The sequence below is a fragment of the Tympanuchus pallidicinctus genome, unplaced genomic scaffold (genome assembly GCF_026119805.1).
Source record: "Tympanuchus pallidicinctus isolate F22 unplaced genomic scaffold, pur_lepc_1.0 scaffold1, whole genome shotgun sequence".
Lineage (NCBI taxonomy): Eukaryota > Metazoa > Chordata > Aves > Galliformes > Phasianidae > Tympanuchus > Tympanuchus pallidicinctus.
The window spans coordinates 95,735,625-95,762,746 of record NW_026294618.1 but is presented as its reverse complement, the minus strand read 5'-3'; the positions used below and the strand labels follow the sequence as shown (position 1 = coordinate 95,762,746).

At 43.5% G+C, this 27,122-nt stretch overlaps 1 protein-coding gene across 5 annotated transcripts in view; it reads left to right on the top strand.

Annotated features, from left to right (window-relative positions):
- The window catches only part of PAK5 (p21 (RAC1) activated kinase 5), a 185,506-nt gene that overhangs the window by 139,990 nt on the left and 18,394 nt on the right, over nt 1-27,122 (top strand). For all 5 annotated transcript variants that reach the window (XM_052698029.1, XM_052698108.1, XM_052697878.1 and 2 more), the window contains one exon: nt 9,330-9,544. In XM_052698029.1, the coding sequence (XP_052553989.1) occupies nt 9,341-9,544 (204 nt within the window). In that variant the 5' untranslated portion in view covers nt 9,330-9,340. The remainder of the gene's footprint in view (nt 1-9,329; nt 9,545-27,122) is intronic.

Sequence of the window (27,122 nt, the reverse complement as noted above, 5' to 3'; positions counted from 1 at the left end):
CATGAGAACGCTTTCTAAAGGTTTGTTTTACTGTTTCCAAATTGAAACACTAAAATAATAAAGCAGAGGGTTAAACAGAGACCATGGAGAAACTGGTCTCAAATTGATGAACCTACCTGGCATTCTCCTGCCTGCAGTGTAAACCATCCACTTGACAAATGAAACAGTACCTTTAATGAGGTCTGAAGCTGTTTATGTAAAAGAAATAACAGGATCACCCTTTAGATAAGACCAGTAGAAGAATGACCCAACAAAAGACATTCTGCCCATACAGAAATGTCCGGGTGTTGTTGGGAAAGCATTTAGCAGTAGGTGGACAGTTGGATTAGATATCTTAGGAGTTTTTTCCAAACTTGATGGTTTTTTCCAGTGGTAATCTGTGCTTTGATTGTAGGCAGCAGGAAATGACCCCACTAGGAAGTTTAGAGCCATCCTTACAGCAAACAAAGAAATACGAAGCTATTGTTGCTGGTATTGTTTCATGTAAAGAATATTAAACTTTTTTCTCATTTTAATAGCTACATATATATGTATATATATTTACACACAGATATGTCAGCCTGTGTATGCAAAATGATGCAGCAAAGCAAACTTCTCTGTGTGGGCCAGAATCAGTGTTTTCTGCATGTTTCCTTCCATCCTGTATGATGACCCATGGACTTGACTTTCACTTCTTAAAAAGGAAGAATGACAGGTCAGAATGGAAAAGCTGCTTTGTAGCTGAGGGAGAGCTGCTGGACAGTGAGTTAACACAGGCTTATCAAGAGCCAGCCCGCCTCTGGAGCTGCACTGAAGAGCTGTCGTAAACCCCTGGCTTGAAAGCAAGGCAGGTGGCAAAGGTGAATTTGTCTTGTGAATTTTCTGTGGTTTGTGCCTTTGTTCATGGCCAGGTTCGGTCTCCTTCAATGTGCTTCAGCAGTGGGGAGTTACAGCTTTGCCAGCTGAAGGAGAACCAGTGTGACTTCTGCCTCTTGCTTGTGGAGTATTTCAGAGCTGCCATCAGTCAGTGAGCAGACAGTAGCTCTCACTTCAAGATGGAATACCAGCCCGACTCACATTTATCTCAAGTACTGGCTATGCAAGCTGGTTGACACATTAATTTAGTTTGTGCTTCTCAGTTCGTACTCTTTTCACTTATGATCAAATATTGGAAAAGGTTACAATTAATCACAGAGTGAGAATGGAAGCTGGCAAAGCTAATGATGGATTATTACATTCTGTCTGCTCTGTAGGAGAGTAGCTGGGGGACTTGCATGACAGAAAACTATTGTTAGTAATGAGAAATTACTAAAGGAAAGCAACTTACACCCGTCTCCCATTTTGCAAGCTATGTTTCTTCTTTGGAGTTTTTAAAAATGAAGCAATTTGCTAACGCTGTTGGCTTTAGCCACGTTTTGTGGCTACGTGGCTGCCTTTGCAGAGTTGTGAGGCACCAAGAAGTTTCAGCTCTTGATGCAGCCTTGTGCTCTGGGCTCACAGCAGATGAATGGTCAATATGTGAAGCCAATTTCCAAACACTAACAGCGTGTCTGCCCCCAAGCTGCAAGACTGTACAGCAGAGAAGCCACAGGGAGTCCTTGCAAAAAAAACCAACAACGTGAACTGGTGGACTGTCTGTGGTGTGTGCTTGTTCTTTGAAAATGAACTAATTGCTGGTTGTTAAAAAGCGAAAGTGGTGCTGGGCTGAGACAGATGATAAAAAATGAGCCCTTCCTGAGGGAGTTTTTACGACCCAGCCACGTGCTCAAGCAGCAAAAGCTTTGGGTAAGAAATACTTCCAGGTTTCCCAGGGCAGACTTCTACCTGTGGCTATCAGCAAGTGATGCTGCTGGGCACAGAGTATTCCCTTGATTTAATGGGACACAGCATCTGGCTGCTGAAATTATAAGGAAAAGAAATGGAACTTTTGTAGCTGTGGTATGCAGTCATTAAAAACTAAATTTTAAAGTAAAAATACCCATCTCACTTTATATTATTTACAAGGCTTTCTTATGCTTTTAAGTATGGTGAAATTTAATAGTCCATTGCTCGCTGCTGGTCAGCAGGATTGTCTGGGATTGCAAGTGCTGTTGTCAGTGCCTAGGGTGCACCTGGGCTCCCTGGTAGTTTTCAAGGTACAACACGAAATAAACGTTTCTTACTAGCCTAATTTTCAATTAAAAGAAGAGCTACCTTCTGAGAGAGGAATAAAACTGCATCTCCTGCTTTTTCGTTGGGAGCAGGGCCTGGGTTTTGGTTGCTACTTAATCCACAGACTTCTGTTTACACATTTGATGATTTAAATGAATAGCTCCTAGTATATGATAAAAGATATATAGAACACCTTAAGCCATAAGTCATAAGGTGTTCTGTGTTCCTTTTATTTCAGCTGGTCGGGTTTTACATGCCATAAGTGCATAACTGTGTTCTCCAGGGCTGTTTGCATCAGTTTACACTTTCAGCATTTCTGTTCATCAGCTTGTCTCCATATCCACTATCTCACATACAGAGGAGAGTCCTAGGCTGGAGCCAAGGGTATGAGTCTGTGTAACTGGAGCAACCTGTCAGCTCTCCATGGTAGCCAACAGGACAAACAGAGGCACAAGCTGGACAAGGCTTCAAATTGTCATAGAGAGGCTGTTGCTGTGCGTCCATGGAGGTGCTCTAAGTTCATACATCCTCTTGCAAGGACCTGAATGGTCTCTTTGTATGTGACTGCGAGGCAGCACACAGGCGACGGAGTAGATTTGCTTTGCTAGTCTGTGTGCCATAACCTTGCACGTGCAGGTGTCTCAGATGTGGGTTTTTTTTTCAGCATCTCATGACTTGACTCATCATCGAAAACCACACTTGAAATTTGGGCTTGTCCAGATGTCTGTTGCACTGCAGTGATCAGTGAATTATTTGTGTGTGTGAAAAGGAGTCAAATGAAAAGGAGCCACTTTTTTTTCCTAGCCTTGTATAGATCTAACAGCCAGGCTTTGCTGGTTGAGTCTAATTCAGTTTGTTAGGAACTGCAGTAAGCAGCATTGAGTTGAGAGGTGCCGTGATTACTCCCGATAGTGTGTTTTCAGGATTGCCTCTGTTCCTGCAGCAGCTGGATGAGCTTTGTTATAACCATTCCGCATGCACCAGCAGGGCAAAGCGTGCCTTTCTTGAGAGGGAAAGTGAATAACATGAAGACTAGAATGTTACAGGGCAGGGTCTCTTAAACCTTATGAATGGCTGTACTGCTGTCAGTACTGGCTATTATACCAGCCTCTGCCCAGACCTCCCTCTGAGCATCACCTTGCCCCACACGTGTAGCAGTAACTAACCAGTCTGTGTGTTAGCAAAGCACCTACAAGCAGAGGACAGACGTCCCAGTTATGCTCATTCCCACAAAAATAGCAACACCTTAGGAGTATGACAGCTCTCATTTCCTCTCGTTCGGTAGGGGAGAGCGCAGGAGAAGCTGGTCAGAGCGGTGCCACTTGCTGAGAGACTTGGCATGGTCAGGAATACATTGAAGGCTGTCAAGAGGAATTTAGTTAAGGGTGAGTGCTCTGGCATGGGGAGGGACGGGTGAGGGTGCCCAGCAGGCAGCCCCCCACAGCCACCAGCCTCCCTATGTCTCTGCTCAAAGCAGGCAATTGCCCCATGGCCTGCAGTATATTTTCTTGACCAACTCCATTAGGAAGACAGATTTTGCTAACAACTGCAAGAGGATAGCAGTGCTCTGTGACAGAGATTGGGTAAATGGTGCCTGAATGAATGTTTCTTTAAAAGAGTGCATTCTGTGCTTTTGATAGAAAGTTTGTTAATGTTTATGTTGCACAGATGCCATTCAGCATCCTGAGGAAATGGAGAGGTCAATCATTTCTCTTCGGATACCTTTGTGCCTTCTATTGCTAAAACAATTTGATAAGCCTTGGAGAGCATTTTCATTTATTCATTTCTCCAGGCTGTTTACTGCTTTTCCACATGATTAAATGCTTCATTTTTTTAATATCAGATCAATAAAATCATGGCAGAAAGATTAAATTTTCTCTTTTTGAGGTCTAAGGATGAAGTACCTTGTGTGGCATATTCTGGGGACAAAACCAAGGCTCTTCTAAGCCGGAATCACTGAAGAGTCACTGGCTTGGCTTCCTCAAACCATGTCCTCTGTAGGGGACAAGTGGCATCATTCACATGCAGCAATGCTTCAGTGCTGTGGTTTGAAAAGGAGAGGGTAGTTGAAGTGATCATTGGTTTGCAAAGCTTAGTGTATGGAGGTTGGTTTGGGCACGCAGCCCTGGCAGCTGCAGCCTGACCTGCATTCTCCCATTCACAAATGCTGTTTGAGGTAGGTGCAAATCCATGGAAGATCCATGGAAGTGTAAATGTTTACATGTGTGGTGATCTAAGAATGTGACCATGCCTTCAATTGTGCTGTATTTAAAAACAAACAAACAAATAAACCTGTCTGGATGGCTGGGCCCAGAGAAGGTGGTGAATGGAGTGAAATCCAGCTGGTGACCAGACACTAATGGTGTTCCCCAGGGGTTGGTACTGTGGCTGGACCTGTTTAATTCTTTATTGACGATTTTGATGAGAGAATTTGAGTAACTTTGCAGATGACTCCAAGATGGGGGGAAGTACTGATCTTCCTGAGTGTAGAAAGGTCTTACAGAGGGACTTGGGCAGGTTGGATCAGGGGGCTGAAACCAGCAGGATGAAGTTCAGCAAGACCAAGTGTCAGGTCCTGCACTTTGGTTGCAACAACCCCATGCAGTGCTTGGGACAGAGTGGCTGGAAAGCTGCATGGACGTGGGGGTGCTGGTCAACGCTTGGCTGAGAATGAGCCACCAATGTGCCCAAGTGGCCATGATGGCCAGCAGGGGAAGGGAGGTGATTGTCCTCCTGTAGTCAACTCTGGAGTGGCTGCACCTGGAATACTATGTTCAGTTTTGGACCCTCGCTACAAGAATGGCATAGAGGCCCTGGAGCGTGTCAAGGCAAAGAAGCTGGTGTATGAAGCACAAATCTTATGAGGAGTGGCTGAGGGAGCTGGGATTGTTTAGTCTAGAGAAAAGAAGGTTCAGAGGAGACCTTATTGCTCTCTACAACTGCATGAAAGGAGGTTGTAGTGAGGATTGGGTGAGGGATTGGCCTCTTCTCTCAAATAAATAGCAATAGGACTAGAGGGAGTGCCCACTAGTTACACCAGGGGAGGTTCTGGTTGGATATTAAGAAGAATTTCTTCTTCAAAAGAGTGGTGAGACATTGGAACAGGCTCCTCTTCTGATGATGGAGTCACCATCCCTGAACGTGTTTAAGGGAAGGCTAGATGTAATACTTAGTGACGTGGTTTAATGGACAGTATTAGTGGCAGGTGGATGGTTGGACTAGATAATCTTTAAGGTCTTTTCCAACTGTAATGATCCTATTATTATTCTTAGAGAAAAATCAGAGGAAATGAAGTTTGCTTAGTATTGCTGTGTGTATTAATTCCAGTTGTTCAGAGGGAGCGTGGTAAGGAGAGGTCAGCTTTGCTTTGCAGTGAAACAGAGACCTTGCTGGCTGATGAAGCAGAGGCAGCACACAGCATTTGTTATTGATGCCATTAAGAGCCAGACAGGGCTGTGCTCCTTTTGACGGTGCCAAGTGGCTGTTTGAAGAGCTGGTGAAGAGCCTGTGGTGCCCAGAGCCCTCCAGTGGTGTCAGAGATGCTGTCAGCAGGGTTTCCAGGACACCTGTAATGGGCACAGCCCCATGGGAGATGCTCTTCAGCCACAGAGATGCACAGCATTTGTGCTTTTGCCTGCATGGCTGAATCTGTCTCTTGTTGTATGAGGTGCTGGTATCCCTGTCTCTGTGCTAGAGCTTCACGGTCGATTTAAGCTGATGTAAGCATGAGCTGCAGTCAAAAGGGAGAGCTTCTACTGCTGCCCCTATGTGAACGGTGGCCTGAGCATCAGTTTTGAGAGTTAAATATTCTACTGAGAAAGTAAAAGTGTCACTGAACCAGATTTCACATTTACATTCATCTGCAGTAGAATTTTAAAATTGGAAGATAACAGTATAACAAAACACAGTTTAACAGCCTGGAGAAGGGGAGGCTGAGGGGAGGCCTCATGGCAGCTGCAGCTTCTCACGATGCAGGGAGCAGTGATGAGCTCAGCTCTCTGCTGTTCTGAGGGGTCAGCATGGAGTTGTGTCAGGGAAGGGGCAGGTGGTGGTTAGGGACAGGTCTGCACCAGAGAGCAGTGGGCACAGCACAGGTTGTCCAGGGCAAGCATGGAGTTGCTGGAGCTCAGGGAGCAGGACTTTTAGGCATTGTGTTTGGATCTTGGGTGGTGCTGCGTGGAGCCAGGAGTTGGAGTCACTGATTCCTCTGGGTCCCTGCCAACTTGGCATACTCTGTAATTCTAATAACATTTTGTTGAATTATTATTGTTTTTAAAGGCAATATGTACCATTGCTAGCTGATGAGCTTTTACCTACTGGCTCTGAATGGTTCCATGCAACCAGTAATTGCATTAGGGAATAAGTCTGGAGTGGAAACCGTGCGAGTATGGCATTGATTAGATGAAGAAGCAAATTTCTAGTGCTGCTGGTTTAAAATGCAACTCCAATAGGCCTTACAGATTCAAATCCCAGAGGGTGAATGAAATCAATCCAGTGCCATTGATCTGATGCCAGCTGTGATTAGTGGAGCCCCATGGATGAATGGTGCCTGAACTGCTGGCTGCTTCTGTTTTAGCCTTCAAAGTGAGTAACAGAGTTCAACTGCTAAGAACTTTGGGCTAGTCTGGAAACATTTCTGCAAGTGCTGCATGGTACCATCAGTAAGAAAAATAAAAGGGTCGTAATGTTGGAAGTGGAAAAAGGGCCTGGTAACAAAGTAATGGTTATAATATGTTTCAGGAGAAAAAGGTGAGGAAGATAATTCAGGTTAGTAGACATGGAGAGACTGTCAAGCAGGGCAAATTTGGAGGGAGTTCAAGGAAGGGAAATGAAGCCTGAGAAGATGAGACCTGCAAAAAGAAGAAAAAAAAAAAAAGGGCCAACAGGAGCATGTCTGCCCCGTCTAAAGAAAACACACACAAGGGAGACATTGTCACTTGCAAATGTATGGGGGGAGGTATAAAGCAGCCAGCAATCAATTTCCTAATAACGGAGTTGATCTATTAATGAAATAGTAAAGTGGAATGAGAGTAGAACAAAAACCTGATTTATCATCCCATCTCTTCTGCAATGGCAGCAGTGCGACTGTATTTTCTTCACCTGAGTCATAAAGGTGAAGCAGTGTCTTTACAGCCTCTTCGTGTAGCTGCTGTTTAAGGCAAATACTTTTGTTTCAGCTGCTTTAGGACCTAGGAAGCCCCACTTGAAATGGCCGCAAGATCAAGGTGGAGAGCTGTCTTGAGGCAAGCAGAGAGGTTTCTGAGAACAGGGCTGTATTTCATTGAAAAGCAGCAGGACCTTTCTTTGTTTCCCTGGGGCCAGGGATTTCTCCTGCTTCCTTAGGCATCAGTTTTCTCAAATCCTTTGTAAACGTAACTTCTGAACTTGCCTTATCACTGGACTGTGCTCTGGTTTAAGGTGGGACCCAGAAACCCAAGGATTAATCCAAATGGTCAACATGTTGACTGTTTCCTGTGCTGACACAGTGAGCAAATACTTTATTCCCTTTTGATTTGTAGTTAATTCCTCTTTCCACTTTACCCTGAAACTTTTCTTGCCCCAGCAATCCACGCATACCCTCTGCAGACCCTCTTGCTGCCTCCTCAGCTGTCCTGGGAGGAAGACAAATTCAGTGTCATCCTAGGGACAGCCAAAATGAAGCTGAACCACAAAATAGTGTGAAGATAGCTGAAATCCACACAAAGTCAGAATCAAGTTTGGAGCAAGTTGCCACACTGACATTTGTAAGCTTTTTTGAACAAGTAGTTTGGAGCAGAATATTCCACACAGAGTGCCTCTGGTCAGCCACAGCGATGCTAAATAAGTAGTGCTAAATAGTGGTGATGCTAAATAAGTTGCACTTGCACTTCCCATGAGAAAAGAGTCCACCAGTCCCTGGAACACAGGTTGAGCTCCTCCTTCTAGAATTGATGCAAGGCTGTGGCATGCATTGCAAAAAAAAACATCTGAGATCTAAGTGTGAGAAAGTAAGTTTGGGAGAATTTCCATCACAAATAGGATGTAATGTATGGTTTAACCATCCCAGGGTGTTAACAACACCTTGAGAATAACAGAAGGATTTTGATTAACAAGCCTCCAATCATGCCATGAAGTAACTAATGTAATTGATCAAAAAACCTCAGTTTCTGCAGAGTAAATGCTGTGGCAGAGCTTTACCAGACAGCCAGGTCAACTTTGGTCTGTCCAGCAGCATACAAGCATGGAAAGTCACTGTTCCTCTGACAGCCTCCAGTTCCTAGCTTGTGTGGATTGGTAGCAGGGGGACTTCTCTCTTCCCATCCAGATTAATGCAGATAGTGTGCATCATCTGCAAAAAAAGAGAATGAGCTATTCCTCCATCACGCACTTCTGAATGAGTAGGATATTTGCTGTAATTAATCCCACCTGAGGGTGCTGGTCCCAAGCCAACAAGCTGCACCCACCCAAGCAAAAACCCAGGTACTTTAGAGATGCACTGTTGTCTTTCAGGGACCTTTTTGCCATCAGAATGACAACTGGTGTATGTGAAAGTAATGATAATGGCATCTGATAGTATTGTGAAGCAGGACCCTTTACAAATGCAGATGAAGGCACTTAGACCAGATTAGTGTTAGATCTGTACACACCATCTAAAATGGCAGTGTGAGAATAAAATCTGCTTTCACTGCTGCTGGCTGCAATCCAGCTGTGAACATACAGGGGCCAGGCTCTCAGCTGGGTTGAGTTGTCTTTTCTGTGAGATGTAGTATATAGATTTAAGATGTGAAGCTGTGTGTTTGTTGTAGTGGTGTGTCAGGGTGCTGCTGTTTGAGCAAAGCAGTATAGGGCTGCAACTGTAAAGCTCGGGGCTGTGAGCTTTTGTGGGATGTACCTTGCAGTGCAAGCAGGCCAGAAGAGGAAGGAGTAGGAAGTAAGACCTGGGGCTTTCTCTTCTGGGTATGGGGGCAGTTCCTTTTTTCAGAAGGTATCATTAACATGTGTAGATTAGAGACTTAGTTAAGTTTATGAAATCTCAAAAGGGGATTTCTCTGTAGAACGTCCTCTGAGAAGGGGGTAGACCTCAAAGCTGGTACGCTTGGAGGAAAATCTATGTAGGTATTTGGTTGACAACATCCAGCAGAATTGTCCATACGGCAGAGGGAACAGCTAATGGCTGCAGCAAAGCATTAAGATGTTTTTTTCCCCTGTTACTTCTCCAGGTTTTTCCACCATGTTCGGAAAGAAAAAGAAAAGGCTTGAAATTTCTGGGCCCTCTAACTTCGAACATCGTGTCCATACTGGCTTTGACCACCGGGAGCAGAAGTTCACAGGACTACCTCAGCAGTGGCACAGCTTGCTGGCAGACACGGCCAACAGGCCAAAGCCTATGGTGGACCCATCATGCATCACTCCCATTCAGCTTGCACCTATGAAGGTATTGTGTAAGGTCTTTCTTTCTTGTTGCCTTTGAATTTCCTGACCTGTCTTTAATTGCATAGTTGAAGCTGTGCATGAGCTTATCCCTAAAATGCCTGTGTTTGCACTGAGAAGGTACTTGCTGCGTGAGGTGTCGTTGGGCACTTCTTTTTCTAATTTCTGTGTGGAACTACATCTCAGTGAAGGGTTATCTGACAGCTGTGATGTAACCACTTCTGTGTCCTTAATCTGCCCACGTTACTAGAAATATAAAGGAGATCAGAAGGAGGATGTGTTAGGCTTGGCCACCAAGCACCAAGAGACAGAAGATATTTGTTTGCATCACCACAAGCATCTGGGAAACAGGCATAGCTGGGGAGGAGGGGCAGAGCTGCAAACCCAGAGAATTGGAAATCCAAATGTTTAATACTAGGGCTATGAGGTAAAACTGTATTTATAAAACTTGTCCCAGAAGAGCATGTGTCACAGGCCTTGCTTGGGCCATGTGTTCACATTCCTGGGCTGCAGAAGAAAAAGCTGCAAGTCCCAGTGGAGGCTCCAAATGTTGCTCCTCTGCAGCATAAAATTCCTTGATAATTAATTTAAGAAAGGTGCTAGAGGCAAAGGCAGGCAGGGAGGGATAAGTACAAGGAAGGAAAAAAAATTATATTGCTTGTTAAGCCCAGAAAAGAGCTCATGGAGGGATCTTGTTGCCATCTGTGAGCACCTGCAGGTTAATGCAGATGGTGGAGCAGAGCCCTTCTCTGGGTGACAGAATGGAGGGAGCAGACCCAAGCTGTGGCTTGGGAAATTCAGACCAGACAGGTGGTGAAAAAACATTGCTCAAAGGATGGAGCAGCACCAGATGGGTGCCATTTTGGCTCTGAGCTACCTGTCCTTAAAAGTGCAAGATACAGTCAGACAAACAGCCTCATTTAGTAATGGTCCTGACATTGCACATCCTGATGTCCCACTAAATGCCACCTGTGTGCTGGCAGTACCATACACCCCTTGCTGTCATGTGGCTGAAAGATAAATTTAGGATTTCATCCTCAAAGATTTTTCTGAAACAAGGGAAAATCAGATAATCCTGAGAGCACAGACCCTGTGTTTATATTTGATAAGTGCTCTTTGCTAAATTTGCATTTACTGCCTGCACCTGAAGGACACTCAGTAGTTGCCGATCAGGATTGCTGGGCATTGCAGCAGGATAAAGGGTATAAAAACAAAGTCTTGGATTTTTTGCTGCGATAAAACACTTCACTGTATAAATGAGGCCCAGAATAATTTGGAAAAAAGTAGGCAAACCTTTGCCAGATGGAGTGGAAGAGCAAATGTGTTTCACAGCCCTTTGAAACACCAAAATATTCTTGGGACATGAATGCATAAAGATGTCTTAAAACAAATTGGTTTCTTATCTTGCAGCAATACTATCTATTTTCTGTAGTTCTGGAGCCATAAATCCTTAAGTTTAAAATGCTTTAAAATGTGTTAGATTTCTAAACACCTTAAAAGAAGTGTGTCTCGGGCTAGTGCTGCAAATGGACACATACATGCATAGCTTTGTTTGTGAGTAGAGCTCTGATGAGGCAATATACACTGCTGTGTGTGAAGGATCGAGCCCTGAATGAATTAACTGCAGCACTTCTAAGTGGAGAAAACTATGGACAGTTTTCCAAGAAATGGTCTCTTTTTGTTTTTCTGCCTGTTTATCAAACGTTTGTCTATATATGGAGGAGGTGTGTGTATCCAGCACTCAGTATCTGTTCATGCAATGGGAATGCAGTTCTGAACTAAATCTTACCTTGCCAGAAAAAGCTCCTCTGGGAGCAGGCTGGGTCCAGGAGCCAAAATACAGTCCTGAACTGAGCTTGTTCTCCCAGTATAGTCTTGGGCCACATTGCTTTATAATGCATCCATACATCCAACAGCATCTTGCCATGGTGCATCTCCTGATGATGGTTTCTTTGTAACCCTCCCCCCATCTCAACAATGGCAGTGGGGCAGAGTGATCCATAGGAAGGTTTGTCTGCATAGATGGAAGATGGAATTTGGAAGTAGATTCCCCAAACTGCAGTTATTTGCATGCCATCATTCCAAAGGCAGAGTTGAAAAAGGAATTGGGATTAAAACTGAAGGACTCAAGAGATTGTGCTTTCACTCTCCAGTTACTTTCCCTAAGACTTCTGCAGCCTATTGAAGTAGGCCTCCTCCATAATGCCAGCAAAAGAGTTGGTCTTACTGCCAACTAAGAACAGCGACTGCAGTCTGAGAACTTGCTTTTAATTTTATTGCAATAAATAATTTCATTCCATGGTAAGAATTAGTGTGTTTAAGTTGATGTAACTTACAGAGATAAACTGAGTTGTGGCCACTCCAAAACTGAAAGTATTAAGCATTACTGAAGTAAACGTAATTCAGAACAATTTTGTATATGTGCAAATTCCCAAACACCTTTAGCTTTGCTAAAAAGGGATTTACACACTGAGGACTTGATGATTTAAGTGAGAACTGATGATTTTAAATGCATTTGCATTTAAAAGATGGAAGCCATAGTCTGCAAGACTATAACACTGCTTACAGTTTTCCCCTTTTCCACCCAGCAGTTGATGTGGTTTAATTAACACACTTGTAAACGCACTGAGGTATAACAGAAGATTGATAATGAAGTGTGTCCTGAGTCACAGTATTAAGTCAGGCTGAGGCATTCAACCAGAGTTGGTCCTTACAGAGGTTTCAGGTCACGCAGCAGTTCTGTAACTTGTCTATTCTGCATTTATTATTTTTATTGTATTTTTAATTAGTTCTGCACTGACTACAAGTGCAGTGCAAGGCAGAGGTGTTCTGCTTAGAGGGACTCCTTTGTGACTGAGTGGTAGCACAGGTTATAGAGCTAAAGAGAGTGATTGCTGGCTTTTGAGATAGAATTGATTTTTGTTTGCTTTGTGCTTTACCCGAAGCTTCATCCTAACCCAAAGCCAAAGCAGAGGAAGGGAAGGGCTTTTGTTGACTTCTGTGGGTTTTGCTGTCTTCCCCATTAGGGCTGTTTGCTTGTTTCTCAGTCTGCAGAACAGAAACTGATGGTTCATATACTGTATCCCTCTGGGTAAAACAATAAGTCATTCATTTTCCAACTGCTCCATCTGTATTAAAAGGCAGCAGAGGTGATGAAGAGGCAGCACTGTGGTCTCCCCAATATCCTAGGAATGATCCCTCCCACCAGGAGACTCATTGCTGTGTCTCTGCACTGGCTGGATTAAAGGCATTTAGTCCTTTTGCACGTGGCTGGCAGTGGCTCGTCATGGTAAAATCTGAGCTTGAATACTAGCTTGAGCTGGTTGTACAAATTCATTCATTTCCACTACAAGGAGTACTGATAATAGGATTCCCCTTCTCAGTGTGGATGACCCAGATACAAGCAAAGTGCTGTGTATTTCAGACACCAGTAAGAATGAGGAAAAGTGACGCAGAAGGTTTTGTGGGAAATAGAAAGTGACAATGGTGATTGTAGGTTTTAGGTGTGGGGAGAGAGGTTTTTCATAAAAGACTGATTTTTCAGTGAAAGCATCTCCGTGTGATCTGTGTCTTACTGTGCTTAAAATGGATTTCATGAAGCCTGACATCTGATATTAGGCCTTTCAGTTCTCTTGCTTCAGTATTTTGTGTTTGCCCTACATGTACTTGCAGTTCAGGGTTTGATTGTTTGTCCTCATGCAACATGCTTGGCCTGACATGGCTTTTACGCTGTACTCAAGTTCCAGCCCCTTAATTTTGGAAAGCTTCAGCATCAATAGCTAGTCAAACACATTGCATTTGGGCAGCAAAACTCAACAAATTCTTCATGCTTTCTACACTCTGCTAAAAGTATTAGGAAAACAAGTATGAGAAGCCTTATTTGGGGGATTTTTGATGAGAGCCTAGCATTGGCTTTGTAAAGATGCTTCATTAAGATGCTTGAATGTCCATGGCTGTCAGCAGGAACAGGGTGGTACGGAGGACTTGTTAAAATCCCTTCTTGTGTTTCCCAGTGCAGCTAACAGTGGAGCTACTTTGCTTTTCTGTCAGTTATTGGAGGAAAAGAATGCCATTTGTTTCTGAGATGCTGAGTTGTGCCATTAGCCTGCTGCAGTTCATTTACCTGGTGTTGTGCAACGCGTGGGCTTTGCAGGGCAGAGAATTTCTGATGTTGCAGACTGCAGAGTCACTGACTTTCCTCCCATTCATCCTGTATCAGTGTTGCAACCTGTATGCTTTGTCCTATCTGTAATTTTAGTTTCCACCACTATTGCATCCCAAACATCGACCTAGCAGTGAGGGTAGCAGCAAGTTAACTGTAACCCTTTAAACCGTATTAAGCTTCTACTGCTATATTTCAGCCTGTATATAACATGGAGAAAAATAATCAAAAAATGAGTTACTGGCTATGGCTCTTTTAATAGTTCTGACCAGAAAATCAAAGCTTCTGTTTACTGTGTGTGTTGACAGAACAAGTAGCAGATGTGCTCCTTTTCTTCCCTGTCCTAGTTGGACAAAGCGGTGCTTGTCCTGCCCTCCCTTCCTTGTCTTTCCACATTTTTCTATCTCCTTGACAGCTCCTTGATTTTATTTATCCCTCCATGATGCCTCCATGAATGGGACAGTTTGAGGTTCTTGCTTGAAGAAGGCTGTCTCCCATCCACCAGGAAGCTGCAGGTCTACAGCACTGCTCTTGCCAGGACAAGACACAAAAGGCTGCTGACACCTTGTGGGCCTTCCTTGTAGCCGCACCGTGATCATCCGTGCTTATGAACTCAGGTTTCCTAATTGCTTGTTTTGAGATTGCACATGGGGCCTGGCATGTGCTGGTCTAAGAGGAGCTAAGGTCAGAGGAATAGCTCTAAAAAAGGGCAAGAGCTCTTGCAGCATTGAAAAAATGTTGTGTGGAAATAAAAAGTTTTGCCTGTGAGCATGGTCTGAGCAGTGGGACGGTGACATGGAGAGGCTGGGCAGTTAGTAATGAACACTTCCGTGAGCCACCTGACAGGTCATCGATGCTGCCTCTGCTCTAAGGAGAAGGTGGGGTTGGATGACCTACAGAGGGCCCTTTTTCTGCAATTATTTTCATCTACTAGTAATTTCAGCCACATTTTAAATAGTTCTGTTATGCAGTTCTACTTTCAATTTATTTTGATGACTAAACCACAGTGCATTTGATGCTATATCATATGCTATGATGCCAATAAGAATTACTGCAGCGTGTCTCAGTTCACTCTTGAGGGCTATTTGATTTCCCTCATTTCTAAGTGATGGCATCTCTTCTGAACCTCCTTGTACAGATGTAATACAAATATGCCACCTAGTGTCCGAGAACGTGTCTTACTGTGACATAGGCTTCATGTGAGAAGAGCCATGTTGCCAATTTTGTGTAGTAGTAGAGGAAAGCTGTCACTGTGCAAATAAAAACCAGCCACATAGGTTCATACGTACTACTCATCATGATAGAAGCTTTCAATTTAATTGCTCATTGTTTGGTTTCAGAAAATTGTAGTTTTTTACTGAAGTCCTCTGGAATAATATTGCTGTGGACTAAAGAGTTTAGTTCAAGACACAAAATGCCTGAATAAGGAAATAGGAGCAATTTCTTTTCATATTAACAGTTCATTTTATGGAAAATGCAGTTTCAGTGTAAATAATTTCATCTGGAAGAGGACACATCTTAGAGATCATAAATTTTTTCAGTTTTTTCTTTTGAAGTCTTTGGTTTCTGTGATCAATGCAACCCTGGCAGCCTTGGATGCAGCACACCTTGGGAAGGAATGCGGAGCAGGGCTGTTGTAATGACAGCTCCTGGCACCACTGTGCTGTGAGCTGCCTGTCCCTCTGCATTGATGGTCCGCAGGCAGGAAGTTCAGATGAAATGCAGACCTACTCCAGTAATACTGGATTCTCTGTTCCTTGTATCCTCCTCAGATCTCTTCAGTTCTCTTCTTCACCTCTGTCAAAAGTACACTAACTGATGCACGCAGTTTTTGTTACTACAATCACACCTGCAGGCCATAGTCATCCTAAAATGAGGGAAGCACTTCTCCTCCATGGCACTTTTCCCTGATATATTCTCAGTTATTCTTTACAGTCTGGCGTTTCTGGCTTCCTGAATGAGGAAGTCCTTGATCAGCTGTTGCTTTGCTTTCATACTGTGTTCTTTTCCAATATAAATAATAAAAAATGCTGTTTGCCTCAGTATTGTGACTCTAAGTAATGTTAATATTGGAGAAGTTTTGCAAGGGCTGTGTTTTTTCAAGCTTCAATTATACTGATGAGAGCTTATCTAGGTGGTGTAGGACCTTGCAATATGCTAAGTAAAGTTTGCGTGTAAATCTTGAGTTCACTGTCTGCATCTGCTGAGGATTTAGAGCTCAATAAAGATGTTAACCTACAGGTCCACACACAAAAAAGCCAAATGCTCAGTATCAGCATTTCAGAAATTGAATCCAGTCTCCTCTGGGAGTGGCAGACTGGGAGCACTCTCCAGGTAGCGCTGTATAGCTTGAAATGAGCCAAGAATTAGATCCTGCGCAAGGACACTTGTAATCACATTCTTTTTTTAGTGTAGAAGTTAGTCTCTGATGATAAATTTAGAGATGTTCCATATCTTCTCTCTCCTGCCCTGATAAATGAGCCACGCTCCCTGTGTACTGCCTGACGTGCAGGGCTCTGGCTCCATCACTCCTAATCTGGCTGCTATTTTCTTCCTGTTTGTTTAGGCAAGGTTTTGGCCACCAAAACTTTCCCTGCTCTGACCCATAAACTCTGTGGAGATAGAAGCAGGACTCAGGCCTGTGCAGGACTAGGCAGGTACAGGTGGTGCTTTGGGGCTGTTGCTTTGGTGGACTGACTGAACCCCAGCAGTTTTGCCAACGTTGTGTAAATGTAAAGCTGCGGCGACGCTACAAAGTTTCTTTTCTTCATTGTCAGTCAGTGCGGAACACTAGGTGGCAGCAAGGAATCTCTGGAAATTCACCTCACTGCATGACCTACGTGGGCACAGACAGCAGACAAATCTGCGTTGGTGTCCTGATGGCTCTTTTAAAGATATGCTTTTATCCTCCTTTGTAATGGCTTTGTGGAAAAGATTTCCATATACAATTGATATTTATATACAGTATATACAGCATTTGCATCAGTATTAGGACATCAGTAGTAAGACAGTGTTTGCTACTGGGGCTTGCATTTAAGCATGCCATGACTATAATTGCACAGTAAGTGTATATTCTGCATGTCTCCATGATACATTTATTCCTAGATCTACAGATAAATCTGTTTTGGTCCATTGTTGTATAGAGCATAAACCATCTTGGTCACAGTCCCACTAAACTATGTTCTAAAGAGTACTGTCAAAAGCAGCAGGATCAGGAGGAAGACCATGTTGCCAAGCAGCTCACTTACCTGTGAGGCCAAAGCTCCAGGTGTAAATGGGATTTTTTCCGTCTCCTGTTCTGCAGTGGTTAGGTCTGGGCTTTGATGGCTCTCCAGGAATTTGAAGCTGATTCGCTGCCATTTATTTCTTGTGCTCCCCTTCATGCAGGATCTAATTACAGCAGGCAAGTGCTGTGTATTCCAGGAGATCAACACTGACTTGTCCTTGGAAAACTTTAAACAGTTTTTCTGCTGAAGTGCCACTTTTATGGGCTGGACTGTGCAGGCCAGAAAAAATAAGAGCATACAGATCTTTGGGGAGAGAAAAGTGAACAGAGGAGATGTATGTAGGCTGGATGCTTATACTTTGTAATTGTAAACATCAGATTCAGCAGGCTTTAGTTAGGAACACACAGTTAAAAGAAAAGCAAGAGATTATGAGATGTATTTAGTCCAAAAAAAACCCACAGTAATTTCTGTCTGTGTTTTAATTGGCATTTAGTAATTCCCAGAACACAGCAGAAACTTCCAGTGAAAATGCCTCCATTTGAAATGTCACTTTCTAGTAGCCATGGGATCTGTAAGTGCAGAAACTTGGTTTAAGCAAATTAGCTTTTATGAACCACTGAGGCAAAAGTCTTGGGGACGGGAGGCAGGCTGGGAGCAGCCTCTCTTTTCTCCAAATATCATATGGCAGTTCATGCTGAGTTAGCTGTGCACCATTCAGGGATCACACTGCCCTTCTCTTCTGGCCAGAGCAGTGGTGGGAGGACAGGGAGCAGCACTTGTCCAGGCAGATGGGTTCGTGACGCGTGTCAGGGACAGTGTGCCACAGGGACATCATTGTGCTTCCTGGTGTCCCAGCCCGACAGATCAATTATATCAAGATTCCCTTAGAAGTGTTGCAACAAAAATCGGGATTCCTCCAGAAATGTTTCAGCATGTTCTTGTAATGAGTCTGTGGTGTTGTCCCGACTATCATCCCTGTGATTAACACTGAGGATGGTCCTCTGAAGTCTCTCTCTGTGGTTTTTTTTCCTGCAGAGAAAGTATTTGGTTTGCACTTCTCATTTGCAGGAGTGAATAAATAAAGCATCTGCTTGGAAAGCTCTTTGACTCTTTCCTTGCAGATGCCTGGTAAAGTTAAGTGAGCACAGATTTCTGTACAGGGGCACTCTGCATGTGTATCCATGTTTGGGTAGAAATCACTCAGTGAGGTTTAGTACCAGTTGGGGTATTTCTGTTGGTACACTTCTAATGTACCTTGTGGAACAAATTTATTTACTTGGAAGCAAAAACTGTAATTTGCAACATGTATGAAATTGTTACACATTTACTGCATTTTTTACTGCTTTTACTAATGCAGATTTCTAAATTGTCTTAAAGAGTGAAGTTTTGGGAAAAGGTGAATTGTAGAACTGTAGAATATCTCCGGCTGAAAAGGACTTGTAAGGGTAACAGCAACTCCCAGCTCCACACAGCACCACCCAAAAATCAGACACAATGTCTGAGAGCAGTGTCCAGATGCTTCCTGAGCTCCTGCACCAGGGCTGTGCCCACTGTTCTGGGCAGCCTGTTCTGTGCCCACCGCCTGCTGGAGCAGACCCCGACCCCCCACCTGCCCCTCCCCTGACACAGCTCCATGCTGTCTCTGCTCCCTGTGAGGAGCTGCAGCCGCCGTGAGCCGTCCCTCAGCTCCTCTGCTCTGGGCTGAGCAACCCCAGGGACCTCAACGCTCTTCACACAACTTGTCCTCCAGAGCGCTCCATATCTACACAGACCTCTCTTGGATGCTCTCTAATAGCTTTACATCCTTTTTGTGCTGTGGCACTCAGACTGCACCCACTGCAGGAGATGAGGCTGCACAGTGCAGAGCAGAGGGGACAACCCCCTCCCCTCACCTGGTGGCAGCGCTGGACCTGGTGCCCCCCACACTGGCCCTCCTGGTGCCGGGGCACACTGCTGGTTCACGCACAACTTGCTATCAACCAGAGCCTCCATCCCGTTCAGTGGGTCTGCTGTCCAGCCTCTCATCCCCCCAGTCTGTAAATGTGGTCAGGGTGTGCCTTCTTAGGTACAGAATCCAGCGCTGATCCTATTACGTTAACTCCATGCAGTTGGTGATTGCCCAGCTCTCCACTTTGTTTAGATGTTTCTGTGAGGGCTGTCTACCCTCAGTGGAATCAACAACTCCTCCAACTTTATTATCATCATCAGAGTTGCTCAAAATACCTTCCAGTCCTACATCGGAGTATGGCAGTTCATATGATATATGAAGCCATTAAAGAGAGCTAACCCTAAAGTGGAGCCATAGAGGAATCCTGCTAATGGCACCTGCCAGGTATAACCCCATTTATTGCAACTCTTTGGGACTGACCCATCAGCCAATTGCTGTCCCATCGCATTATGTTTATGAAGGATCTCACAATACTCAGAGACACTGATCAGGTTTAAAAAGTTACCAGTAAGTGCTTTGAAACTTTCTCACCATTCTTAAGGCCATGAGATTGAAGCATTTCACAGACAGCGTTTTCACAGCTCCGACTGCAGAGGGATTTATTTCCCAGAGCATTGGTGACCTCTTCCCCACCAATGGGATCAGTGCACCACACACTTTATCCCGTTCTTCCCTGGCATTGTAACCCCAGGCGTGCAGGGCCCTGACTGCAGTAACCATCACGAGCCTATGCTTTGCTAGGCTCATGTGAAACATGTTGACTTTTTTTTCAAACATGTGCCATTCATGAAACCTCATTTACTGTGGTAAATTGCAATGGAAAGTAATATGGTTAAAATTGCTTCTTATGAATTGTCAGACTGTCAGAATCTTTGTTTTAATTAAAGCCGAAGAGACTGCAATGGAGTGACCGCAGAATCTCTCTGACCTCCCAGACAAGTGTCCTACTGCCACAGCTGTCAGATAAAGGCAATTACTTCCCTACCATTAGATGTTACCATGTGGGAATTTACTTCAGTATTTCATAATGCTCCATCAAGCTGCAGCCAAAATCTTTCAGTAAGAAAAAAGCACTGGGATCATTAATTGGGTTAACACTCCATCAACCTCACGTTTGTTAATGGGCATGCCTAGGACATGAGGGGAATCTCATCTGGGGAAATGTCATCCAAGCAATAACGAGGGCTTACACTGCAGTGTGCCTTCACAAATTACAGCCCCTGCATCTGCATCGTGTCTCGGGATGAGGATGTGGTACAGAAAGCATTGCTCGCACTTTTCTCCCAGAGCACATCGGTAACCCAGCATGAATCAATTCGCAAGCCCAGATTTTTGAGATACAGTAGGAACACTTGCTTTACATTAACTGTCCTTAATTCTGTTATTTGATATTGAACTCTTCATGTCACATGCAGCTCTGCCTGAGGTGAAATTTCATCGTGATTGAGGTCATGACTTTCTAGCCTGCTTCTGTTGTAGCCACTAAAAAGCAGAATTGTGTTTTTTGGAGGGAAGGATGTCGCTGATATCAAACATGGCCTTTTTCCTTCCACAGTATTTCCAGATTTGAGTATTGTAGCTTTTGGTTGTCTTTGAAGTCAGACCAGGTGGGAAGCTGAGGAACGCTGCCCTGTAAGGGCTGTGGGATGCTTCAAGCCACAACCACACCAGCGAGGGCTGGATCATAGCTACCACTGGGTACATCTTAGTGAGTTTGATTTGCCCCCTCCTCTGGAAAAATAAATAACAACAAGCACAAAACAACATTGGCACTGATGTCCTAGCAGATGATGTGATTTTGAAAGGGGGAGAGCTGTTGTCAAGGTTTTCCATAAGTATTCCATATCCTGACATTATGCAGTGAATGGACGGAATTGCGGCAGCTGCTAAGAGAGGTCTGCAGTCCCCAGAGCGCTCTGGTCCTTCCCACATGGCTTCTGGGAGGGAGATACAAAGTGATGTAGGGATGTGAAGGACGTTCTTTTTTGCTCCACACCACTGAGCTTGTAGCACACGATTAGGAGACCCTTCCTTTCCCATTTGTTTGATTTATAACTCTTGATTCCTTTTATATTGTATTATCTTACGTTCCTTTACCATTTTCAGTAAATATAGTCACACCCATCCAGTGTTTGGATACAGTGTGGCACAATCTGAGCATTAAAAACTACACTCCAGAGGGAAATTTCCTTCTCAGGGAATCCGTCAGTGGGACAAGAGATCTTTAAACAGGTTATCAGTTCTTTCTCCTCTCACGTTTTTTCCTTTCTTCTCCTTGAGTTTTTTTTACATTTCTGTAATGTCCGAACTGGCATAATCGTATTGTTATGTTTCTTGAACATGCTTCTCAGTATCAGTCTGGGTTGGGGATCTGCCCAGCAGCTGGGCAACATTGAGTGGCAAGGGTGTGGAGGGATTTGGGAGAAAGCCATTCTCCATGCTTCTCCCTGCAGAGCGCTCAAATAGATCATCACTAACAGACATACTGACTTTCTCACTCAAACTAAAACTTTTAAATCACATTTCAGCCTCATTTCTTGTATGTCTGATAGATCTTTGTAAACATATTACATACAGAATTTCATGTACTTAGTATAATGAGGCTCAAGCAATTAAATTGGATGTTTAATATCCTCTAATAATATTTCAAATGATATATAATGACAATGCTTGTGTATTTAAAAAAATAACAAAAAAAAAAAAAGAAAAAGAAAAACAATCCAGAAGTTACTAGACTGTAGATATTTCAGTGGAATTTTAAAACTAAATGCTTTGTTAAAAGTTTCTGTATCTTAAATTGTCAAAAAGATCACCAGTGAATGAGATTATAATGAAATGTTGCTCTTGTTGTTATAGTAACTAACTTTTAAAGCTGCTGTTCAGGTTGACAAATTGCACAGTGCAGTTTTGGTTAGGCTTTTCTATAGTTTTCCATCATTTTACTTTTGAGGAATTTTAAACAGCTGGCAATAGTGTTGTTGTTAAGATTATTATGCTTGTCTCAAGCCTGTGGCTATACCTTTATTTCAATCCATTGAGTAATATATATTTTTCAGGCTATGTTAATTTCGTTTCTACATTATCAGTTCTTTCAGTAATTAGCATGTGGCCGTGCCAACATTTTCCCAGCTTCTTACCTATTCTCTGCTGTTGCCAGTATTGGATTAATTGGTGCAGTAGTATTGCATGTACACACTTGAGGGCTGTGTATTATAACAAGCTCAGCTCTCTGCTGTGCCGTCTTTGTTGTGCAGCAGCAAAAGAATTTTGGCGATGCCAGTGTGTGCTTAGAAATATGACTGCAGTGTACATGGACGAGTTCTATAGGGCTCCAAATAGCTGGCATGCAGCAGCAGGAACCTGATGCTGACCGCTCATCTGGCCCCTTCAGTCCTGCTCCCACAGAAAAGCCCAACCAAAACGCACTGCAGAGCTGATGGGTGCTATTTTGTATCTGGTGACATTTGGTCAACTCTGGTGACCAGCATGTCTCAGCCTACAGTATGCGCTGCAGCAGCTCTGGGCTGAGTTCTGCTTTGGTGTGTTTTATTCATATTTAAGTTTTCCTGTGCATTGGGAAGGTCTTGTTTAAGAGCTGTCCCAGAATGGAATTTGTATGACTGCTCACAGTCACAAAGTAGTGTGGGGCAAGGCAGGAGGGGACATGGATGGGATTTTCTGTGTTCACCTGTCTTGTCTCACCATGAGGGAGGACCAGCAGGTTGTGAAGATGTGGTGAGCTATTTTGCATTATTCCAAGGATGTGACTCAGTCTGAGATCCCACAAGTGAGAACAGATCAAACACAGACCTGACACTTCTTGTGCCCTACACTGCAGCTATAAAACTGTTATCTTCCACGAAAGATGGAGTTTTCCTTCTGACATAGTGACAAGGATTAGTTTTCTCTCCAGGTGAACAGGTAGTGCTGTTCACATTTGCTTATGCCAGTGAGTAAGTTGTGTTGTCGTGAATGCAGCTTCAGGTACTTCCAAAGCTTTTGTCTTGCAACACAGGAAGATAAATTACCAAGACTTTCACCACATACCGTGCTTTTACCAGCTGTGCTATATGCCCCCTTTCCCTTGAAAAAGAATGATTTTCAGATATGCCTAGGTTGTGCATTTATTTTACATATAATGAAAATGAGCGGATAAGCTGGCTAGGAGTGAAATCAGAATTTAGATTGGCTCTTTATTAGGCGACATTTCCTAAAAAGACTTTTTTCCTCCTATTCCGGGCATTACAGAGATTTTAAATCTTTGTCGACTTTTGAAAGCACAGCTCCTGAAGGACAAAGGATGATATATTCTTAGTGCCTGTGTAAAGTATAGTAGTTTTAAAGACAATAAACGCAAGGTCATATTAGGGCAAAACAGTTAATTACCCACTTCATTATTGTCAAGGTTAATACAGTATTTGAGCGCAGAAGCTGTTCTTCATCTGCTCTTGGATACAAGGCAAGACAGCGGTTCTTGCAAACAGATCCATTATAGCTTATCGCTGCAGGACAGACCGCTCCAGCAGCACCATGAAGGATGTCTTCTGTCAGCGGTATCCAGAGCAAACGCCAGACCTGTCTGGAGAGCAATGGAAATGAAATGAGAGCTACAGCTTCGGAGTAGCGCGCTTTAATTCACAGAGATTGCATCCCATTGATTTTAATGTATGACGCTAATAGTAGCATAAAATTCTCCAGCACTCTCTCATCTGTTTTAACATTGATCCATCCTAAATTACGCAGCGCTTTGAAAAGTATCCTTTAATGAACACAGGGTATTGACTGTAACAAATCCCACCTTTCTGTGGTAGAATCCGGTTAAGGCTGCACCTGCTAGTAGGGTTTGATTTCTGTTCTTCATGCATGCCTGGGCACTGTACAGGTTTCCATTACGTGATCTCAGTAGACACGAACAAAGATCTCATAAATCTTAGCGGATCAACCTTTGCGAATATTGCATTGCTTGTAACTGGCTGCGTTGCCTGCAGCAACTTTGGAATTCCTTGTTTGTGTGCAAATAGAAGTTGTCTCTTTCAGCTTATAAAGCCTTTCAAAAATGAATAATTAATTGCCTGGTATTACCAGGAAAACTGTGTTTGTATCCCTTTTTTTTTTTTTTTTTTTTTAATTGGGTTTTCTTTCAAGGTTTTCGTTTTGCTTTTTAAGCTGTTTTGTGTGTGTGTGTTTTTGTTTGGTTTGTTGGTTTTTTTTGCTTTTTAAGAAGTAAATTTTTCCGTCTTTTGTTGCTCCTGCTGTTGTGTTTCAGTCTCAAGGAGCCTTTCCCTGCACACGCAGCCTGGCGCTGCAGTAACCGTGCTGAGTTCCCCAACTGAGAATGCCGTGTCAGCGTTAGGGATTTCCCCAGTGCTCCCTCATGCCTTTGTACCTGGCTACTTCTGATTAACACTAGGCTTCAGTTGGGAAATTTGGGCCATAGTTAGGGCAGTTTTCAGTCTGACTTCTTTCTGCAAATCCTGCAGTTCATGGGAAAACTGCAGGGTGCTGGTGAGCCCCAGTGTATATATCCTCTGACTTCAGAAGGAGTTAACTTTGCCTAATGTAAGCGTTGTTCTCTAGAAATAGCGCCTCTCACTTGGTCATTTTTGATGCTCTGTGGGCATCTTTACAGAGCAGTTTATTATTTTTATAGAATAATGCCTGCTTTGGGATTTTAATTGTTTTTTTAAGCCTACTAAATTATGAAGAATTAACTGTGCCCACCAGGGAGGCACTGTGTGTAAGCATCACAAGTTCTATTTGATAGCAGTAGTGCTAGAAGTTTTCTTAATAAAATAAAAATAGAAGTCAAGCTCTAATAGGCTGTCTGATTAAGCAGTAGGGGCATGTCAGCAAGATGTATTTTCTTTCATGTAAGGGAAATACTAAATTTAAAAACAAACCAAAGCAAATAGACATATTGACAACGATGGCATAAGAACAGTAACTATAATGTAATAATACTATCACTGGCTATTCCGTAAAAATGCATCGCCTTAATATCATACTTTCTTCTTTTTTGTTTCTTCACAGCAAATGACTTTCACATCTTAGTTTGCTGTGGTAATGACAGCGGTGTGGCTTTGACACCAGCAGTGGCAGTGCTTCACTGACATGGTTGCAGATTTCAGCCAGTACTGCCAAGGCATTTTAATCTAGACTTGCTGTGTTCCTCTCAGATAGGTAAATTTTATCCTCCCTTCACACTGAAGGACTGTACTTGTATGATCAAACAGTGCCAAGCATTGTCATCAGCTAATGAAATTTAAAATCTGTGCTATTCAGCTGCTCAAGCCCCTCACCTGGGCAAGGGAGCATCCTTCTAAACCAGCCCCAGGCACAGTCAGCACCAGGCAGACTTTTCCCCAAGTCACAGGTGCTGCTTTCAGGCTGAGAGCATTCGGCCATGCAGAGCCACGCCAGCACGTGTAAACCCACTCGGCCTGAGGGATTGATCCCAGCACTTCTCATTTACTGGTAGAGAAGAGCCCAAAGCAAAGAGAATTCCAACCATCATTCTTGCAAGTCAGTGTTTCCCAGTGTTTGTCCGCAGGCTGCTGTGAGAAAACAAGGGCTTTTGAGATCTTAGTCCCCTTCATTGAGCAGGATTAGGTTGCTGTGAGATCACAGGGGTAACCAAGGCTTCTTCACAGATGAGAGCTTCAGTGGCAAATGCCCATTTTGGTAAATCAGGATTTCCTACATGACAATTTTACTAATACTAAGAAACCTGTTTGTAATCCTCACAATCAAAACGGTGGCTTCTGTCTGCAGAAAATCCCTAAACATTGGGTTTTTGTCATCGATGAATTCCAAAACACATAATCCTTTGGCTTCGTTCTTCCGGAATTTCCTTGCAACGCAGGCTGAGATGCCTAGTTGTGATTCTTCATCACCCATATCCCATAAGCATCTGCATTTAAAAAACTGCTTTGAAAGAGCATCTGTTTGGAGGAAAGGGAGGGAAACACCCCTTTCCTTTAACCAGAGAGGCCATTCTGCTCCCGGGGGTTCCCTCTGGCTCTGAGGTCCTTTTGTGCGGGCACTATACAGGTTGCTCCAGGAAACCTCTGCTTTGTGCAGGCTGGTCCCACAGAGATCATTAAATTGGCCTTTTTACTCCTTGGCATGATTTTACACTGGGGAAGCAAGATGGCAGTTGGGTATTTCAATCTTGTTTTCAATTAAGAGCATTTCATTGTTGAGTGTGCTGTTTTATTATGTGATAATTAAATATGAATGATCATGCATTCATCCTGCCAAAGCGGCTGTAGCCTAACGAAACGAATTCCTTTCGCATTGCTGAATGCTTCAGAAGCAAAAGGAGTGATCTATTTGCTGATCCTGACTTTTTCTGTCCTATTGTTTCAGTATTGCGAGGTTCAAAATAGCAAACCAGGCAAGTAATTACAGACATAAATAAGAGGAGGGATCAATCGGAGGTCAGGATTGCTTTGCCCTGCTTTACTCAGCTGTCTTTTTCTGAATAACAGAGAAGTATGTTGCTGTCGATTTAGCAGTGATGGGGCAAAGCAGGAGTTGAAGAGGAATGAGGAAGAGGACCAGACTTTTCTTAAAAGAGACATTGTGCCCTATCCTATCTTCTGATTGCATTGCAGACCTTTCCTAGACAAAAAATTGAGTCCAGGATGCAATACAAAGGGCCGCATTGCTTGTGCTGCAGAGCCCTTCCCATCCCTGCTGCTGGTCATTGCATTTGGAGAAGCCACCTGCTTTGTATGGAATAGTCAGGTTATCTTGAAGGAGAGCTCTATTGGTGCACCGTCTCCTTTTACAGATGTTTCCTTGTTTTATCTTGTTGGTGCTTCTTCATCAGCCTTGGGTCAGGCTTACAGGGATGCATTTCTGATACAGCCATGTCTGTGGTGCTGCAGTGGAGGAAGGGCCAGAGCCAGGCTGGACACAGCACGGTGCACCATTATCAGTGTGCAGCACAGGCAAGCTGCTCGCAGAAAGACAGCTTGGGATGGCCACAGCAACTCCATTTAGAAACTGAGTTAAATAAGATACCTCAGATATTTAGCTGAAATGAATCAGCAAAGGAAGTTTTGTTTCAATAGAGCCGTGCTGATTTATGGCCCCGGTCCTCAATCTGTACATCTTATTCTTGCAGGGCATTTATAAACATGACGCAGTGCTCAGTGGGAGTCAACTGCTGAATTGATGCAATAACTTGTTACAGTCTTCAGATGGTGCTAGCTAAAAATAGTCAGGTTATCTTGAAGGA